This window comes from Mya arenaria, chromosome 8, assembly GCF_026914265.1.
Source record: "Mya arenaria isolate MELC-2E11 chromosome 8, ASM2691426v1".
Taxonomy (NCBI): Eukaryota; Metazoa; Mollusca; class Bivalvia; order Myida; family Myidae; genus Mya; species Mya arenaria.
Genome location: NC_069129.1, coordinates 50732723 through 50751858, shown reverse-complemented (window position 1 = coordinate 50751858; position 19136 = coordinate 50732723). Strand labels below are relative to the sequence as shown.

Sequence of the window (19136 nt, the reverse complement as noted above, 5' to 3'; positions counted from 1 at the left end):
AAGCAGTGTATGCATGGTGTTAAGTGGCTGTATTCTCTGTTTTTCATGGCCCATGCTCAAGAAGTGTATGACTTATGCAAAATGGCTTTATTCTGTTTAGCTGTGCCAATGTTCAAGCAGTGTAAGTAAGGTCTTTAATGGCTATATTCCCTGTTCTTGTTGGCCCATGTGCAAGCAGTGTATGTATAGTGTTAAATGGCTGTATTGCCAATGTTCCACTTTGCCAATACAAAAGGTATGTATTGTGTTTAGGGACCATGGCAGTTAGTTGTAGTACACATACATGTCTCTATTTCATCAATGTGTGTTATATTTAAGGTGACTAGTGAAAGATGTCCAATTTTCTGTAACACATGGCAAATAATTGAGCTTATTACTTTTTGCATGGTGGAAAAACATGGATAAACACACATTAAGTGTATTGTAAGTTTTCTTTTTGACAAGACATACACATATATGATGCTTTTTGTCAAAGATGAATGTGTACTTAAAACGAGATTCGTGGTTAAGGTAGGAACTTAAAGAAAATTGAAAACAAATGGGTCGTGAAGAACTCAAAACATGATCTTGTGGTTACAGAATCATGGTGTGGTCTATTTAGCTATATATTTTCATTCATTGTTTCAAACTTAAGTTTGTGGTTGCCAAAAGGTTCAATAAGCAGGTCTTCATTTAAAACGATGCAAGTGACAGCGACCTTTGGCCGTGTACGTGCTGTGCGAGATGACATTACTTATATTGCTAGCTTAATGTAGGTCAAACTTAAGGTAAGATTGAGTTATGGATGCCAAGGACCAATCAAAAACAATGGTGACATTGTATAAAAGTAAAATGATGTTTCTCTTCCTTATATGTAAGGAGAGCTCAGTTGTTTTTAAGTCAAAAAAGGGGCATAACTCAACAATGTTAAAAGTCAGAGTTGTGGACCTTGCTATACAAGTTCTTATTGTCTCTGGCAACATGTGTACCAAGTTGTATCTAAATCTCTTGAATGGAGTCATGGCGAAGGTTAAAAAACTTGCACGAAACCAATGCCGACAATGGAATCAAGGCTTTGCCAGTACATAATAAAAAAAATTGACACAAAAAACAGACCACTGTACAACAGTCAAGAGTGGATTTGTTCACCTTACTCCTAACAGTATGTCAAAATAGGACTCAGTTTTATATGACTAGGCATCTTTCTTAATGTTCTGTATTTTTTTTTCCAAAGATTAATTGTTTCAATTAGAAAGAATTATAGTTATAATACAAAATGCACTGAAGCATTCCATTTACCTATATCTATACTATAATGTTTCCTTTAAAACACAGTTCAGCAAAATATGTGGCTCATTATCAACAATAGAAAAAAACAACAACCTTGTACATAGCCAACCAGGATATCTTGTTGAAAAAAACACAATTAACTTGGTGAAAAGTTATTACTTTCCTGGGGAGAATTACAGTAACTATTAATCATAACATGTTCGTATTAAAAGTGTTGTCAAATATGTTTTAAGATTTGTTATTTTCAGACCTTACAATATCTACAATAAAATCAAATAATTTTGAATCAACAAAACCAATATAATTAAAAATTGAATTTCTACACTTTCCAGGTTAAATTTCATTGATAATCTATTTTTACTTTTAACAGAGGTTGAAATTAGGATAAGCCCGTGAGCCCTGCACTAATAAAGTGCTTTCCGGGCTTGCTCAAATTTTATATAGAAGGGCTTGTTGAAAAAACTGATGGCAAACACCCAGGGCTTGTTCATTTAAAGGCCTAGTTTCAATGACTCAGCTCAAACAGATCTAGGGCAATCAGTTTTCTTCTAATTTTACAACAATTTTATTAAAAACAATGTCATTTCTACCAGATTTTATACTATCAAAGTGTTTACAAAGAGTAATAATAGGAAATGCAATACCAGAATTAATAAAGAAGGCATCAAATTCACGAAAAGCAAAGCCAGCAAAATACATGGGATTGTCAAAACAATATACATACTGGTAAAACTCCGTGGGAAAAACAGTTTATCACAAAATGTAGGCCTTTTTTGCGGATACCACAGCCTTATTTTTACACTGCGTAAATTTTCCTGGATAGTTCAGCTCCCAAAACAATGAAATCGTGATTCAAACTATCCAGAAATGGATTGTCTTTGTAATGTTTTGGTTAAAAATCTGGCTAAAGTTGGTATCCCCAAAAAGGACTTTATCAAGAACTTCAAAGCATTTAAAATGGGTGTCTAGCATGAAATTTGTCCGCGACAGATATTCATAAAAGATCTAGAAACATTTCTAAAGTCAATATCTTAAAATTTTCAGTCAAATTAAAAGAAAAGTATGAATGTTGTTTTGAAAAAAAAAATAAAAAATTAAATATTGAATAAAATCAAAGAAAAATAAGTATTTCAGATATAATTAAGTAATTAAATCAAGTGACCAGTGAAATACTGTACTTCAGAAAATGACATAAGATGTTTTATGAATACCGCGCCAGTTGAATAATAACATGTAGGTAAAAAGATGTTTCCAATTTGCAGAATAAAAATCATATAATAATTGTACTAGTCATGACAATAGGATGATTTTTAAAAAGTTATATCAAAAATGCTATAGAAACAAATTAAACTTGGTCATACCTTAAATTCAACATCATAAAAGTTTTTGCTACACATAAAAATAAATGTGATTTTTTTTTTCTCTTTTCCACTAAAACTTTTTTACTAAAACAGGTAGGTGTATTCGAGAGAATTGATTATCATCACATGCGGAATATGATCATGCCACGCGTGTCCATCACGACAGACGCTATTAATAAAGTGCACGTCTATCAATTAAAGTATTTTGCAATAAAATGTAGGAGTTGCTGCAAAAACAATACCATCAAAACAAGCGATCTTATCGCTATGGTACCATTAACAAGCAAAAACAAATTTAAATTTAAAAGTGCTTTGAAGTTTACAATTGTTTCTCCTTAATGTTGAAACGTAAACAATAAACAAAGAAATACAGAATATAATTAAATTGCAACATTAAAATAATGCTTTTGGATAAAATCTAAAACAACAAGGAAATAATAGAGGTTGAAATGTATAAAACGTTTACATTAAGTTCAAATGTATAAAACTTTAACATAAAGTTCATATGAACTTTACTTTATATCAATTACTATGAAAACAATTTCAAATGTACTAAACTTTTTCATCAAGTAGAAAATGTTGACATGGCAAAAAATTTAATAAAATACAAATGGTCTTAAAAACAGCTAACAAAGTTCTCTTAATCTTAATAATCTTAAAACATAACAATATCAGTGCTTTCTGCAAACTGAACAAAATTATTTGTCACGAAGGGACCGCTTAATTACGTCCTCAAAGCACCCTAACAAGGGATAGAGGCTAACACAATACAGCTTAAATTAAACAGGATATCACGAAGTGTTTGACAATACGCTGAAAATCATGACTTGGGAAGTAAAAAACAACAATAACATTACAAATTATTTTCCTTTATTCATTTTTTCAATTTTGCCATACATTCATGTAACAAAATATACTTTCTTTTCATAAAATAAATAACACAGATAGCAACATTTATCCTTTAAAAACACTATTATTTACAAAATGCATGTTTATCTTATAACAAATTCTATTCATAATAATAAAATTTTAAACTAACTGGCCGCAGGCAAAATCCTAAAATATCGTTTATATCAAGCTAGTATTTATTTTGGTTTTCGAAACGATGAAGTCAGCACAAAATAATTGTTTTGAAGACCAAAATTAAATGCTACCTTTCTTAGTGTTCGGCGCAGAATGCCTATTAAAAGCCTCTACACTAGCCAGTCATATGCGCCAGCTTCTAAAAAACTCTTTAAACAAAAAAATAGAGGACTAAATGGAAATTTAGTGGTTATTTGGAAATTTGGCAGTTGTTATCTGCTAAATGGATTTATGGTTGTCATAGCTTTTCTAAATGTTTGATGTGAATCTGTCCACGATACCATTGGCCAAGGCATGAGCCTGATCACTAAATCAACCTTCTATATCAGTAATCCTGTTCACAGTCTTTTGGCTTGAAGAAACAGTGGATATATTTCCATTTCAACGCTAATCGTGTGAATTCTTCTTTTTTTCATTTGTATTTTAGTTTCACATTGTGTGAACATATTCATTAAAATTATGTTTCCCCCCCTCAAAAAATTGTTTTATTTTCTCCCCCCCCCCCCCCCACCATATCATAGCTAACTGCTCTAAACATAGTGAGACACTTTTTATTACAACACAGTCTGTTTTTTTTTATATTCTATTCTGTAAACCTTTATTTATATTTGATATAGAAAAAGCGAAATAAATTTGAAGTTAAACTTAACAACTAATGAAAATTATCAGCCAGACACAGAAACAAAAATAATTATATAACAATATAAGTCAATACAAAATCAAATAACATTAAACATCAAACTAAATAAATATGTACATAAGACCCTGAGATATTTTATATATACAAACTAAATTTCATTCAAAACTGTATAGTAAATCTGAACAGTCAAACACATTTTTTTCATTATCAATAATAAAGAATATTGTGATATATTTGCAAATATTAATAGGATTCAATTAAATGTTTTTAATAAAACACATACATTTTCAGTAACATTTATGGATCCTTCTTAGTGATAGTGTTAGCATGGGGCTAACTTAATTATTAAGAAGACCAAAACTTAATGTCAACTTTCTTAGTGTTGAACACGGAATGCCTCTACAAGCCAACGCACATGCGCGAGCTTCTAAATAATCCGCTTAAAAAAAACTAATTAATGACTAAATAGAAATTTGGTGATTCTAATCTGCTGCATGGATTTTTGGTTGTCAGAGCGCATCTTACTGATTTAATGTGAATCTGTCCTATAGGCGGAGACATAAGCCTTATGCCTCAACACTAAGCTAATTTTTGAGCATTTCCATATCAAATTTACTATACAGTTTATTTTAAGCATATGACAAAAGTGATTCAAAATAATGCAATAAATTGCTTTAAAATTGAATATCTTCCGTACAAGGATCTTGTGAACAATTATAACATGCAAGAAATAGGAAGGGAATCATTTCTTTTTACGGCACTCGATTTCAATATATTCCGAAATCAGAATATTTTATGATTTTTAAGAAAATTATCTCTAGGCGACATAAATTATATCTGTTTGCAAGAAAAAAGAAATGATTCCTTCAGAATGAACAATGAAGCGTTGCAACATGCAGGTTTGAAATGTTTGTTTTTTCCATTAATACCCATCATTTACACTGAGATCTACAAAATAGGATACATTATAAAACACGAGATACAAATAAACATGAGAATAACTGATTGCCCTATTTCAACGAAGTAGTGACGAATTAAATGATTAATCGTGGAACATAAAGCGTGTAATTAATATCTTGTAATACAACTTCTGAACACATGTTTTCACCACTTTCTTCACAGACAATTGATTCGTAACTTGACATATCTTAAACCTTAAACGCACTTAAATTTCAAATTTTCATATTTTCAAATAAAATCCGATGAACTTGCATTTCAATTCCATATCGTCCATATATCGAAAGCATTTACATCACAACACATTTTACGGTACAACAAGCCCCTAGGATTTTCGTTCCTCAGAAAAATTTAACAACGCTTGTACTACCTCGGCTTCCGCCTCAGCGCGCCGTTCCTGTTCTTCCTGGTACCTTCGTTGTCTGTCATCGAAATCACGTAATTGTCTATTGTAATTGTCTATTTGCTGCTGTAACGAATTGGCTTCCACCTGGAAAGGAACAAATTTCAATACATGATAAGACATTTTTTTAGACCTACATTTCAGTTTATAAATATGTTCAATTATGGTGCTGCTGTAGTTACTTGCTGTTGTCAGTCATCAAAATCAAGTCATTGCCTATTGTTATAAAAAATATTGTCATTTGCTGCTAATCCACCTGAAATAATACAAAATCAAGAAGATGATAGTCTGAATATGTTTATAAGTATATTTATATTTATAATAATTTATAATATTAGTCAGTGTCATTGAAATTAGACTTTTAGAGGAACATGCCCGAATTCTTATACTGTTGGCATCAATTTTTTTAACCAGCCTTGCTATATAAAATACATAATTTGAGCAAGCCCAGAAGACATTTTACCAGTGCAGGGCTTGCGGGCTTATGTTTTTTTCAACCACTGAAGAAATCATGTAATTGCCTACTGTTATAACAATTTAGTGTTTATTTACAGCTGTAATGTGGTGGGTGCCATCTGAAACAGGACAGAATCAAGTTTATGATAAGTCTGAAATATGCTCATATTTACCATGGTTTAACTTTCATATTTTATTGTCAAACAGATTTCTTCTATTTATCCACAATTAATAAATAGTGAGGCATTTTGAGACTGGCTAACAAAAAAGCGCAGCAAACTGGTGTTTTTTTAAGCCTCTTTGATGGTCATATTTTTGTTTTCCTTTTTCATAACAGAATAAATCCCTAAGAAAGTAAAAAAAATAAAAATGGCCTACCTACCCACTCCTAAAAATATGGGTTTAGAATAAGGCAAGATTTCAAAAAGATACGTATTTCTCAGGCTTTTTAAAAAAAAAATGTTCGCAGTTATAATTTTGTCAGTTTTAAAAAGTTTTTTAAATGGTCCAAAAAGCAATTGATAAAATACTGAAGTCAGACTGATTTGCAAGTGTTTGTTTAACACTTAGAGATGGCTCTTTATTTTCAAATTGGATTTTTTTCTTCCAAAATTGCAAAAAAATGTGTCAGGGGGTCCAAATAATGTTAAATAAAAACTCTCAGATCTTGTTACATTTTTTATGCCAAATTGTTATGTACGTAAGAGTTTAGGCTTGTTCATTAAAAAATCTGATTTCAATAATATAACAGACAACAGGAGCACCACAATGCACTCTTCTGTTGTTGTTGTTGTTTCTTCAGTCAAAAAGGGGCACAACTCAACAAATATTCGGGCCAGAGTGATGATTGGATAATATCATATTTTGGGGATATAAGTAAAACCATAATACAGCTTGTCAAAGTTGAGTCTTAAACAAAGAAACCATCAACTAAAAACTCTTCAATAGCAAGCTTTGCTAAGCAACTTTGTTCACTTTATAAACAAAAGACATGAAATTTAAGATGATATTACCGGTACAATAATGCACCAAAAATCCTAAGTCCTCTTCAGTGATTGGTAGAACCAATTGGAAAACTCTACTTTGCTAGAAATTAACTAACCAGCAAATCAAATCATCAATTCTTAACATGAATTAAAACTAACATTAACAGTATCAAAGTACTGTAAAAAAATAATTGCAATGTTTAGAAAAAAATAAACAATCAAAATGTATGGCTTAATTTCTACTACAACCATAATGACCATTTATGGTAAAAAAAAAGAATCTCTGATGTAATTATGGCCAATGAAAGAAGTGTGTCTTTTGTATCTTTTTAAAAATAAGTTCAAGGGTAATTAAATTTAAGTGGTTATTACTATCTTTTTCAGAAGAAATAAAATACCAATAAAAGTCAATGTACTGAATTTAAGGAGACATGATACCCGAACAACGTTCACTTTCTACTTCAATAACACCATAACCTCTTTAGCGAACCATTCTTTTTTTCAACAAAAACTTTCTATGGCCACGGATACAGGTGCCTGCCAGCATTTTTCTACATCATTTCCCCGATTTTCAATGAAATCAAAACAAGAGAGAAGGTTTTTTTTCATAATCGACAACAGATATAACAATGGATTTTCCCTCTTTTTTTCAAATGTTTTTCATTACTGCAAGTTCTGTTGTGAGCAAGCTGTCTTTATACTCCGCACTGCAACATCTCATTCGTTCTTCAGTGCTACTGAATATCAAGTTTAAAACCAAAGCCTGATCAACTTTTAAGACGTTTTTTAAAACATTGTTATTATTTTAAAATTTAAGAACTCAGCACCATTGATAACACAATTGAATTTTTTTAAAAAGCTTAAGATCATTTTACTCTGCGGCAATTGCATCGCACAAGTTTCTAAGAGGTGGTCTTAGTTCTTTAATTGTCGGAGGACGACGACTTATGTATGGCATTTCAACTCTTGAATATCATAACAATAATTTATTCCCATAAAAAAACTATTAAAATTGTTTCAATGTTATGGCAATTGAAAGAATCTTTAACTGACATCTTTATAATAGTTTGTTCATATAAAATTAAAATTTAATGACCGGTTTGAAAATATACAATGCTGAGAAAATTGCAAATGAAATTAATTTCATGCAAACTTTGACTTTTTGTCTCTTGTCAACAAATATTCAGTTTCTTTTGTGTGTTTTTAAATGCTTTCAAGATCACAGACAAAGTCCATAAATCACAGTTTTAACAAGGAACATGGGGATTTTCTAAGAACACATATACTAATGTATGCATTCAAGTCGATAAATATGCGCTTTTACATAGCCAATGACCAATACACCCATTTATAAATAGCTTGAACTAAATTAAAAAACACACTTTAAATGGAATTTCTGTGTCCCAAAAAGTGCAGAAAAGAATGCATTATAATAATATACAATTGCTGATCATATTTTTCTAATAAATATCTTATTATTGATATCAGGAGGACATTCCTCTAAAACAAAACACAGAATATGTTGAAATGTGGAGAAACTTCATGAATCTTTTCAAATGTATCTTACTTACATACTTACAGTCCAAATGCACAACAATACACAAAATACAATCTGCAAATTCAAAAATTTCTTTCCCAGTTTACAACCAACACACACATTTTAAACCAATGCCTTCCACCATTTTTCCTCCAAAAAACACTTTAAAACAATTAACTTTACACTAAAATTTCACCTGCTAATTTAACCTTAAACTCTTCATAAATACTTACATATGTGCACAAATCTTTGACAAACACAATGCAAAAGAGATTTTCAAAAAAGTCCAACTAAAACTGCCAAAATTCAAGAATATACCAAGACTACCTACTCCAAGAGCCACCATTACCCTCAATGCACCTAGTCTTGCTACCAAGTGCATCAGCTGCAGATATTGATCAATATTCTGCTTCTATACACCAGAGCAGCAGCAAACAATACAAGGGAAGGCAATGCAGGAGCAGCAAGATGCATTTGAGAGGATGCACCTTCTGTGGGGACACTGGGATTTTGCAGGGCTTTGGGCCCTTACTCTGATCACTGCTATGGGTGCATCTTATTGATAACTAATTAATCATGTTATTTATATGCTGTGCTATATGCCTGTATAAAGTTTGCACATGTTAGGACCATTTGTGCTGCAAATATTAGCTGTTCTTTTCCCATATGCCCTTGTCAACAGACTAGGGGCAAAACCTGCTGCCATAAATCTTTCAGTGCCATGCACAACCTTCAGGTGCACAACAAATCTAATTGTTCACATTCTTAATTGCATCTAATTTGCCTATGCTGATTGTAAAGACAGACTCCTTGCACAAGGTCCAAGCTTACAATTTCAAAAAAAGTTGACAGAAACCACCATCCAGACAAAGTCACCTAGGAGAAGATCAAGCAGCTGAGGCTGATTCCTTCTGCATAGTGTATTGATTTTCTTTGTCTTTTTGTTTCCTGTTGCCAAGAAAAATGCCACATTTTCCAAACAAGCCTGCAAATATTCTGCAACCAAAGAACTTGAAAGCAGCTGACACATGGATATAACTTTCAGAAGGTGTTTTTTCTGCTGCATGCCTCATGCACAGAATTAATTTAAGTGCAGGTACAGGCATTGTCAGCATTGTTACTCAACAGTCCTTATCAGATTAGGCAGCTGTGTGGTGCTAAGGTCAAAGCGACAGGCTTCGCGAGGTCTCCATGCTACCCATGCAGGCAACCGCCGCTTGATAATATGTCCACACACTGAGGGGAGAGAGTTGTGTCAGCCATTTGCACAAGACATCGAAACGCTATCAAATGTGCACATGTTCCTTGAAAAAGCAGCATATGGACTCTTAGATAAAACCACAAACATGTGACTAGATTTTCCTCATGGAGGGTCTTTGTGCTGGGTTTGCAGGAGTGGGGAGACTTTGGGCCTAGAGCAAGCACCAAAAACCTTGTCTGCAGGGTTCACACTATTACAACTGCACTCTTCAACTATGATTCAGATTGCAGAAATTGATATCTTAATATGAGAAAATGCCATATGATACTTAATGTTGCTAGCATATGCCTTGTTGTATCTTTTGGTACATGAAATGACAACAAAGGCAAGATATATCTTGGTCTATTCAGATTGTGCCTTCCACCACAAACTTGGACAGACAACAAGATCACAAACTGATAAGAGTTTGATTAAATTTACCACTTAATTAATAACTGATATTTGTCAAGTGAAAAATGGATTCAAATTACAGAAATTACTTGTCATAGTGAAATTTGTTCTAATTGATAAAAATGATGTTGTTTTCCAGAAAATGTCATAAAAGGGTCCATGCAGAATTATGAATGCAGAAAATACATCAAATTATGAAATGGAATCGCAAATATTTCTCGCACAACATGCTGTGATTTAACACTTGATAAAGAACTGTGCAATATCACTTGAATTATTGGTTTTATAGGTGTACATATCCACACCATGGAATGGAAATGGCCCCCATCAACTTCAAGAAAATGAGTTATTTCACACTTGAAGACAACATAGAAGCTTTTAACTAAAACCTAAGAAAGTGTAAAGTTTTTTGCATCATCTAATGGTGTTGGTTAATTAAGATAATCCCTAAAACAAACAAACATGTAGGGAAATAAACCTGAAGTTCACTGCATTACATGGCCATGAAAGAAACTTTCAAAACTCTAAAAGTATGAAGTACTCTCCAGTTTAAAATCAAACATTTCAAAAAGTCTTTAAATTGAATTCAAGACTCATTCCTTACAAGCAAAACTTGACAATGAAAAATAAGAATACCACTCAAAATGCATTATACAGCATATCTTAAACTTTGAATTTAGCGGCAAAGTGAACTTTAATTATCTTCTTGACAGCTCCATAAAGAGTCACAAAGGGGACTGAATTATGGCATTTTCCAATACATGCTTAATATCATTAAAATGCTACAAAGTAGACAGATATGAACAGAATATTAAATACATACAATTTCTTTCTATGAAAATGATGAGCAAACTATACTTAAAATGACAGCACCTGACTGTGCTAACATATTCTATAAATTATCTATCTTAAGTAGAAAAGGGAAAACATACTGTCTGTACAAATAAGTGAAATTTGTGTTAAGATATCAATTTAATATGATAATCACTTGAACAAATTTTAAAAGCAGGTAATAGTTTACACAGCGTTGAAATCATTTCCTTTTTACCAACAATGACTCATATTTCTTTTATACAAGGTAATAAAAGTTATATAAACGTTCTTGATTGATACTGTATGTACAGGCTAGTACATTAAAATGTATAAAATGAATGTTGACAAGTGTTAATGTTATTCAAATTCCCATTTTTATATACATTTAAATTATCATTTTGTAATACACTTATCAGTGATGTAAACATATTTAAACTGTTCACAATATTAAAGCGCAATGGCATATTTTTATTTAAAAGTTGTTCCACAAATCATTTAAGCCTGTTTTGCTATGAAAAACAAAAGCAAATTATGAAGACAGTGCCGATAATATATCAGTATAAGAGAGCAACATATTTCACATACAGTGAAAACATGGAACACCCCAAAGTAACTATTTCATGCAGTACTTTTGAAATGTTACTTTTGGAGCTTGTTCTGTGAAGTTCACGGTGATGTTACACTAAAACAAATGGTTGTCCAGTTTGAGCATTCACTTCTCACAGCAGACGTTCCACATTAAATTTCAAGCCTAGGCACAGAGAGTTAGATTGGTGGTGACCAAGTCAATTAAATTGGTTTGGGATTTTAAACAATGTCACAAAAAGTTTGATTCACATTCAAGCCAAAAAAAATGTTAAAACTGATTTGAATGAATTATCTATTTCTTACCATTGCTCGTTCAGCATCATATTCTATTGCACCATTGCCCTCCAGTCTATTAAGGTCGACCCATCCTCGCCATATTACGCAAACCCCATTTAAGATAAACTGGGACTTTAAGTGTACCTGGAAGAAATACATGTATTTAAAATAAACTATTAAATGTTTTCTCTCCTGTGACCGCCCTGGAAAAAATAGTCTGACCCAGAAAATTGACTACTTAGTTTCAGAATTTTTAAAACAAAAATTGTACATTGTCAATAAAAAAAATAAATAAATAAACAAAACTAATGGCCCACACTAAATCTACATACATATGTAGTGGGCGGGGAGACATATTATTTGAAGTTTGGCCCAGAGAATAATAACTTTTTAGTTCTCTTAACTTCTTTTACAATCACAATAGAACTTTGAAATGGCTCATTTTATACCTTTGACAGTGAATGCGGCATGCACCGTTCATGTCAGTAACACTCGGAAGAGGAGTTGACATTAAACAGAGATAGATAGATAGAATGAAATAACACAAGCCGACTGGTAAAATACTTTTTAGGACTGCGCAAAAGCAGGGCTTGTTAGTTTTTGATAAAGGCTATGTAAGACTTTTTGTGAATCCAAAAGTTCTTGAATTAGTATTCAATATATTTGAACATCATACTTCTGTCAATGAGTGTATTCTAGCAAATGAATGAAAACAAGAACTAAAAATCAACAAAATAAACCGATGAAAAATATTAAATTATTACAAATAATAAAGAAATTAATGTCTAAAATGATTTGTTAATTATTCTCATTATTCGTTTAAAACATTTTTAGGTCATATAATAATTTAAAATGATAAATCAAATGTTCAGACTTGAACTGTTTTTGTATTTCGTTCGCTTGGATTTGAATACAATACAATGTGCGCAGACGACACCGAGTTACAATTCGGACAGCTTTTTCGGACAATGTCATTGTCAACTGTATTAAAACAATTATCAGAAACGATTTAAACACATTGGACACTGAAAATAATTCTAAGCCACGGCAGTGCATTTTATTACAGTTGATTCTGTATTCGTGGAATGTTTTTGATAAAAAATGTTCAAAAAAAACAAATGGCGATGTTTTAATTACTGTTGACCGCTCCGCACGTGCGTATTTAGTCGTAACGTCTTTATACGACGGTAACACCAAGTAAGCTGAATTGAGTTAGGTAGAAAACGCTCGCGAGAAATAAACGTGTTTATCAATTTACGTAATTTTCTGTTTCCTTAACAAATACATCTACTCAAGTTTCTAAGTGATAGAAACGTTCTGTAAAACCGAATCGTCTTTGAGAAGAGCAAGAAATTGTTTTTGCCTAATCCTTGATTTAGCCGCGTGTAATTAAAACTAATTGCTCCAATGGGTCGTAGCATATTGCTTTTTTCGTGACCAGATGTATGGGGCAAGTCAATTAATTATGAAAGAAACAGAAGAGTTTAGTGACTAACAAGTCAAAATGACGATCAAAGGTTTATTTTAATACTGTTATGAAGGCTTAATCTTGCGCAACCCCTATTACGAAAACAATCGGATGAATAACTCAGCACGTGCGCTGTTTCAATTTTCAATCAAAGTTCACAGATTTCCTGTCGGGTTGTGAACTTTTAACGGTACTTTTCTTGTCAAAATTCAAGATGCCCCGGACAATCAACGATTCCCAATTGACTCGAAGATGAAATACGGATCCTTGATTAAGTTTTCTTTTTTTCCCTCTAGTTTCGTCGGTCTTTTTTTAAAGTTTTTTTTTAAAAAATAATTCGAGAAGTGCAGACAAAAAAAATACGGTTACGCAAGTCATAAGTAAACCGTCTATTGATGTAAATGCCGTGTGTAACTGAATAATACAACAACCGATTGATGCAAACTATGCGGAAAGGAAAACGCTGTTAATACGAATTTATCTAAAATGATTAATTTAATGAGGTTCTTTACATTCTTTACATACACAACTTTTATTCATCTTCTTTTCGTCTGACATACATATTTTCACTCGAGCATGCAATCATGGACATGTGTAATGAAATATGTCTTGAATCTTTGTAAAGTGATTTGACAAACTATACTTCTATTTTAGCAACGCGTTTTCATGAGCGTCTGCGTAAATTTAAAAAAAAAAAGATTATTTTCTTTTCAATTGTCTCTAAAAACATTCTACATCAGAATTCAGGAAAGGCAGAAATTAATAGCACAGTCGTCTGTGTGTAAAAACTCTAAAAAATAATAGGAAGTGTTGTTTTTTTTCTCTCGTAATTGTTTCTGGAAACCATTCTTTTAAAGGATATCAGAAAAGGGAGGAAATATGTGAAATTATCAGCAAATTGTCTTGGAGTTGTCTCGCGCGCCAAGAAGCGCTGGGTCCGTCAACTTCAGTCACATTACTAAAATACTATCATTCAAAAACAAAAACAAATTACTTACTTTTCCGGGTTCCCTGTCGAAATCTACAAAGTCTGGGGCTACTAATCTGTCATCTGGATTTTCTGACCACGAGTTTGACTTAAACTGTAACTGTAGATTAATTCCCGTGGCGACGAACGCCTGAAACAAAAACATGTTCAGTTCATTAACTGATGGTTTAATGTAAACTTTAATTATTTCTGTTACATGACATTGAAGAGCATTTTTAGGATCGTGTTCCAAACAAAACAACACGTATGATTTTATATGAATCGATACGAAAATAAGATATATCTAAACCCACTGTTGATACTCATATATATATGTGAATGTATAGGTGTGTTTATATATAGGTTAAATTTTATATTGTTTTCGTTGAGCCATGATTGTAACATCGTATCATAAATAGTCATATGCCAAAGGGTGAAAAATACATGTGTACATAGATATACAGTATATAATACCTATCACGAATAAGGAAATTAAGAAATAATTACATTTTCGCGGTTAACAGTATGGTAGAAAGATTATAATGAAGACGTTAAAATATGTTTTAACTGTGTTTAACGTGCTGTATGTCAGGGGGGTTTTCCTGTAAAAAATACACACATGTGCTTTCGTACCTTCCATGAATTTTATTTACGTCCGTTTAAACCTGAAGTGTACTTAGTCAAAACAGGGAGTATTAATAGCAGATAAAAATGTAGTTTCGTATGAATCATATAACATGTAGATGAATTTTAGGAGTATCAAATAAAACAATATTTTTTGTCAGTTAATTTATCATGTCTTTCTAATGATATGTATTCGAGAGCTAATACACGACAATCCCATTTGGTATTCATGATTAACACACCATGAAATACCTATGATGTAGTGTATACATTAAGCGCAATAACATACCAAGTCAGCGTGACCCTCCCTACATTCCGTTTGAAATCTTAACTGTCGTTCTTCTATCGGTCGATCTTTAAATCCTGTGTATTTAATCTGAAATAAAAATAAATCCAAAAACATGATCACACATAAATATAATTCCAATTCCAAGAAAGAACACAAATTATATATCCTCTTTGAAAGAGATATTATATATAATACGAACTGAAACTTCCGGATAAACTTTGATAAACTGACCTCTCCTTCTCTTGAGAGTTTTCTAAACAATTCATCGTTATCAAATCTTGATCGCTGATCAGGTACCACTCTTGGCATGACTTTGTAAAATGTTTTAGTGACTACTCCAAGCACTGTGTCTGTTTCAAATGGCAACATGCTTAAACTGAAACTCTTCATTCAAGTTACTGAACAAAATACGGTATGACTAGTGTATGATTGACCTCGCATCTGATTGGTCGTTGGAAATTCTTCGTTCATGATCGTTTCGATGTACGGACTTCAACGAGTGCCCATATTTGGTAACACTCGGCAAAATCCGTATCTCACGGAGATGATGATTCGTGACGTCAAAAAATCGTTATCCAATAAAAACGTTTATGTAAATTACTAATTGTAAATATTATTATCATACTCCGTATAAGGCTATCGCTACGTCACAGCTTATTTCATATTCATGAATTTGCCTATAAGGGATGGTCTGACCTAAAAACCGTGAGAAAAAACTTTACTACTATCGGGTAATTCAGTACGTTAGCGTATTCAAGCGAAATGTTTATCGGAGAGGATATTTGCGTGGTATTTTTGTTTTCTTGTCCGAAAACAAGTTTCAAAATGTGCTGTTTGAGGTTTACTCCAAAACAATAAATATTTTGTGTTTTATATTGTCAATGGATATTGAGATTTGTTTTGTTTGAACACCTCCGCAGCTATAAGACATTTTAACATTTAGCAATGAAAAACACAAACAACAAAACAAATGAAAACATCATATACATGTACTGACCTTTAAAATTTACAGTAAATGAAACAATCCCAGTATCTGTCAACGGTGGCTTCAGTATGGCGGATGAATCAACAATGAACATATATAGGAACTTTCTATTAACCAGTGGAAAACACAAACAACAAAACAACTAAAAACATCTTATGCATGTACAATTCTTCAATTTTTACTATGTCCAGTAAAAGAAAACAATCCCACGTGCGGTCAAGATATGAGGGTTGAATCTACAATGTATATGATTCCCGTATGCAATACAAGAACTTTAAAGCTAGATTTTGTTGTCTCCTTTATGTCTTCCTTAATAAGAAACGCAGCTAAGAAATTGAAAATCATATAAACAAATTATTGATGCACTAAGCGGAGTCTATTTGTTTTAACCTTTAACCTTATACAACATATTTGTGTATGTAGAAGTGCAATATTATCATTATTTACAAGGACATAGTACTTCAGAAAAGGGAAGTACAGGGTGCTATGAGTAAAAAGCTAGGCCGTACCTTGTTAGGCTTTCAACAATTAAAACATTATGATTTTCACAGAAAAAGTTAGAAATTTTGCATTATTATTAGTTATGGTATGTGTTTAATTTCCAAATATGTTTATTTGATTTTAAAATTTTATTTTTAATAGAACAGACGAAATATAGGGCTTTTAAGCATTTAAATCTATGAAGGCAGGAGGGTACCCATGTCGGTCTCCACATGGGCAGAAGGGTGCTTCCAATAGCGGACATGGACACGGCGGCAGCACCTTCCATAACTCTCAAGATAATACCCCGATGTATACATCTGCCAAACGGCACTAAATTTGCTGTTATTCATAGCTGTTCATCATGCACCATATGTCTGAAATTCATTCTATTGTCCATATGAAGTGTAAGAAAATATCTTATCTAAGACGCACTGTCGAGTCATGGAAACTTATGCAAAAACTTGGGAGGAAACAATACGCCACTGCAACATAATGATTTTATCATGTCACTTAACCATTTATATTTTCCTTTATATGTTATATGACTCGAAGATTTTTTCTTTTAACATGATAAAGAAGTGTTGATTGCTACGTCAGTTTCCGCGAAAATTACGGAAGTGAAGAATAAGCAACGCATGCGCAATAACATCAAAACAACAAATATGGCGTCGAATGAAACTACGATGTAAAAGCATTAGCAAAATCTACGATTTTTTCTATGCTCTACTTACATTTCTGGCGTTAATGCTTATGCTTTTCATACAAGTATGCTTGATCTTGAGGTCGTACCTGAAAGATCCCTTGGAAATGAGCAATGGGAGTTTATTTTGGGTGAGATTTTTGGTTGTCAGTTGACGTCAAAATTTATGCGAAACGTAAACAAACTCTAAACTGTCAAATGAAAAAAAAAATAATGCCTGAAAACCAGAACCTCACCAAGGACACTATTCTTGATTCATGGTCAAAGAAATCAGTCATTCATTTCCCGATATGCTTTTTATTTATATTTTGATGTATATTTTCTTTGTTTGGAAAGGTGAAGGACACCACAATCAGCTGTTCAGGTTGACATAATTATTTCCTATATTATTATGTTAACATAAGCATCTGATTGGTTTCATAAGCAGAGTGACTAATGGTATTTATTAATTATTAAATAGTGCATAACATAAATATATTATTATTAACTGGGGCCAGAGTTTTAAAACTTGTTCTGCCACCTGTATTGTGTTTTCTGTATTCCTCGTCGTCACCACCTTGTAAAAGGGGAACAGTTGTAGTATATGTAATATATCTGTATACATTTATATGTCCCAGCATCAATGTTTTCAGTGTAACCACAGTTTATATGTTTGTCTGAGCTACTCAAATGGCACAAGTATAAGTATGCACAGTGGGAACGACTTTGCATTTTATGTTTTTATTCTTATCAAGAAATTTTAAATGCCTATAACGTCAAGGTCCAATATGCATGGCAAAGAGCAATCTCTTACATTGGAACTCAACACTCTGAAGATTTGAAGTCACTGTGTTCTATATGCTCGTAACACATTGATATGGGCAGTTAAAAATTATATTTAGCTCTGTTACATGGTTGCACTGGTCCAAGCTGATTACCAATAATTTTTCAGCTTCATTCTAACTGAACGTCACCTCCAGACAGGGTTTGACAATGAAGAACTAGGTGTACCAAGGTTTCAGAAATTCTTCACATTCTTTTTTCTGGTTGAATACTGCATGGTTACTCTGGAGCACATAAGTTCAACTCATGAACTTGGGCTTGAGAATTTGCCTTTTGGCATCATAGGTTGAAATTGAAGAAGAGGATGAGGTTTTTCAGGAGTTACTGCTTTCAGATTCAATTTTTTTTTTAATTTAAAATTTTGTTCACAACATACACCAGATATTGATGTCTAGATATTCAGTCCTTTTTTACCTAATTTTGTGAACTGGTTCATTCAAAAAGTTCATCTGGTTCACAGAGGCCGTATTTCCAGAATAACCGTTAAATCTCAACAAACCAACTGACACTTGCTTTTCTTAATAATGAGCTGTCTTACTGCTAGATGTATTTCTACTGAATTCTCATTTCGATGACAAACATTGTTAAATAAGATGATGGCTTTCTTATGAATTTGGGCTTCTACTGGGAGAAATCCACTAAGAACGTACACAGCAACATCAAATGTATTCTTTGGTAAAGAAAAGTTGTTACAACAGATGTTTTTGGAACAATTCTAATTTATCTATAACAGTGTTTCTAGACAAAACAATTTATAAACCATATTAAAGTATAGGCG

At 32.4% G+C, this 19136-nt stretch overlaps 2 protein-coding genes across 3 annotated transcripts in view; one reads left to right on the top strand and one right to left on the bottom strand.

Annotated features, from left to right (window-relative positions):
- Window positions 1–15789, bottom strand: part of LOC128242275 (core-binding factor subunit beta-like) — a 51209-nt gene extending 35420 nt beyond the window's left edge. For both annotated transcript variants that reach the window (XM_052959367.1, XM_052959368.1), the window contains exons 1-5: window positions 15600–15789; window positions 15369–15455; window positions 14487–14606; window positions 12048–12164; window positions 5681–5800 (exon numbers count right to left, since the gene is read on the bottom strand). In XM_052959367.1, the coding sequence (XP_052815327.1) occupies window positions 5681–5800; window positions 12048–12164; window positions 14487–14606; window positions 15369–15455; window positions 15600–15758 (603 nt within the window). In that variant the 5' untranslated portion in view covers window positions 15759–15789. The remainder of the gene's footprint in view (window positions 1–5680; window positions 5801–12047; window positions 12165–14486; window positions 14607–15368; window positions 15456–15599) is intronic.
- A 1710-nt stretch (window positions 15790–17499) lies between these two features.
- LOC128243345 (phagosome assembly factor 1-like) overlaps window positions 17500–19136 on the top strand; it is a 35859-nt gene continuing 34222 nt past the window's right edge. The window contains exon 1 of the mRNA XM_052961057.1: window positions 17500–17667. Coding sequence (XP_052817017.1) covers window positions 17604–17667 — 64 coding nt within the window. The 5' untranslated portion in view covers window positions 17500–17603. The remainder of the gene's footprint in view (window positions 17668–19136) is intronic.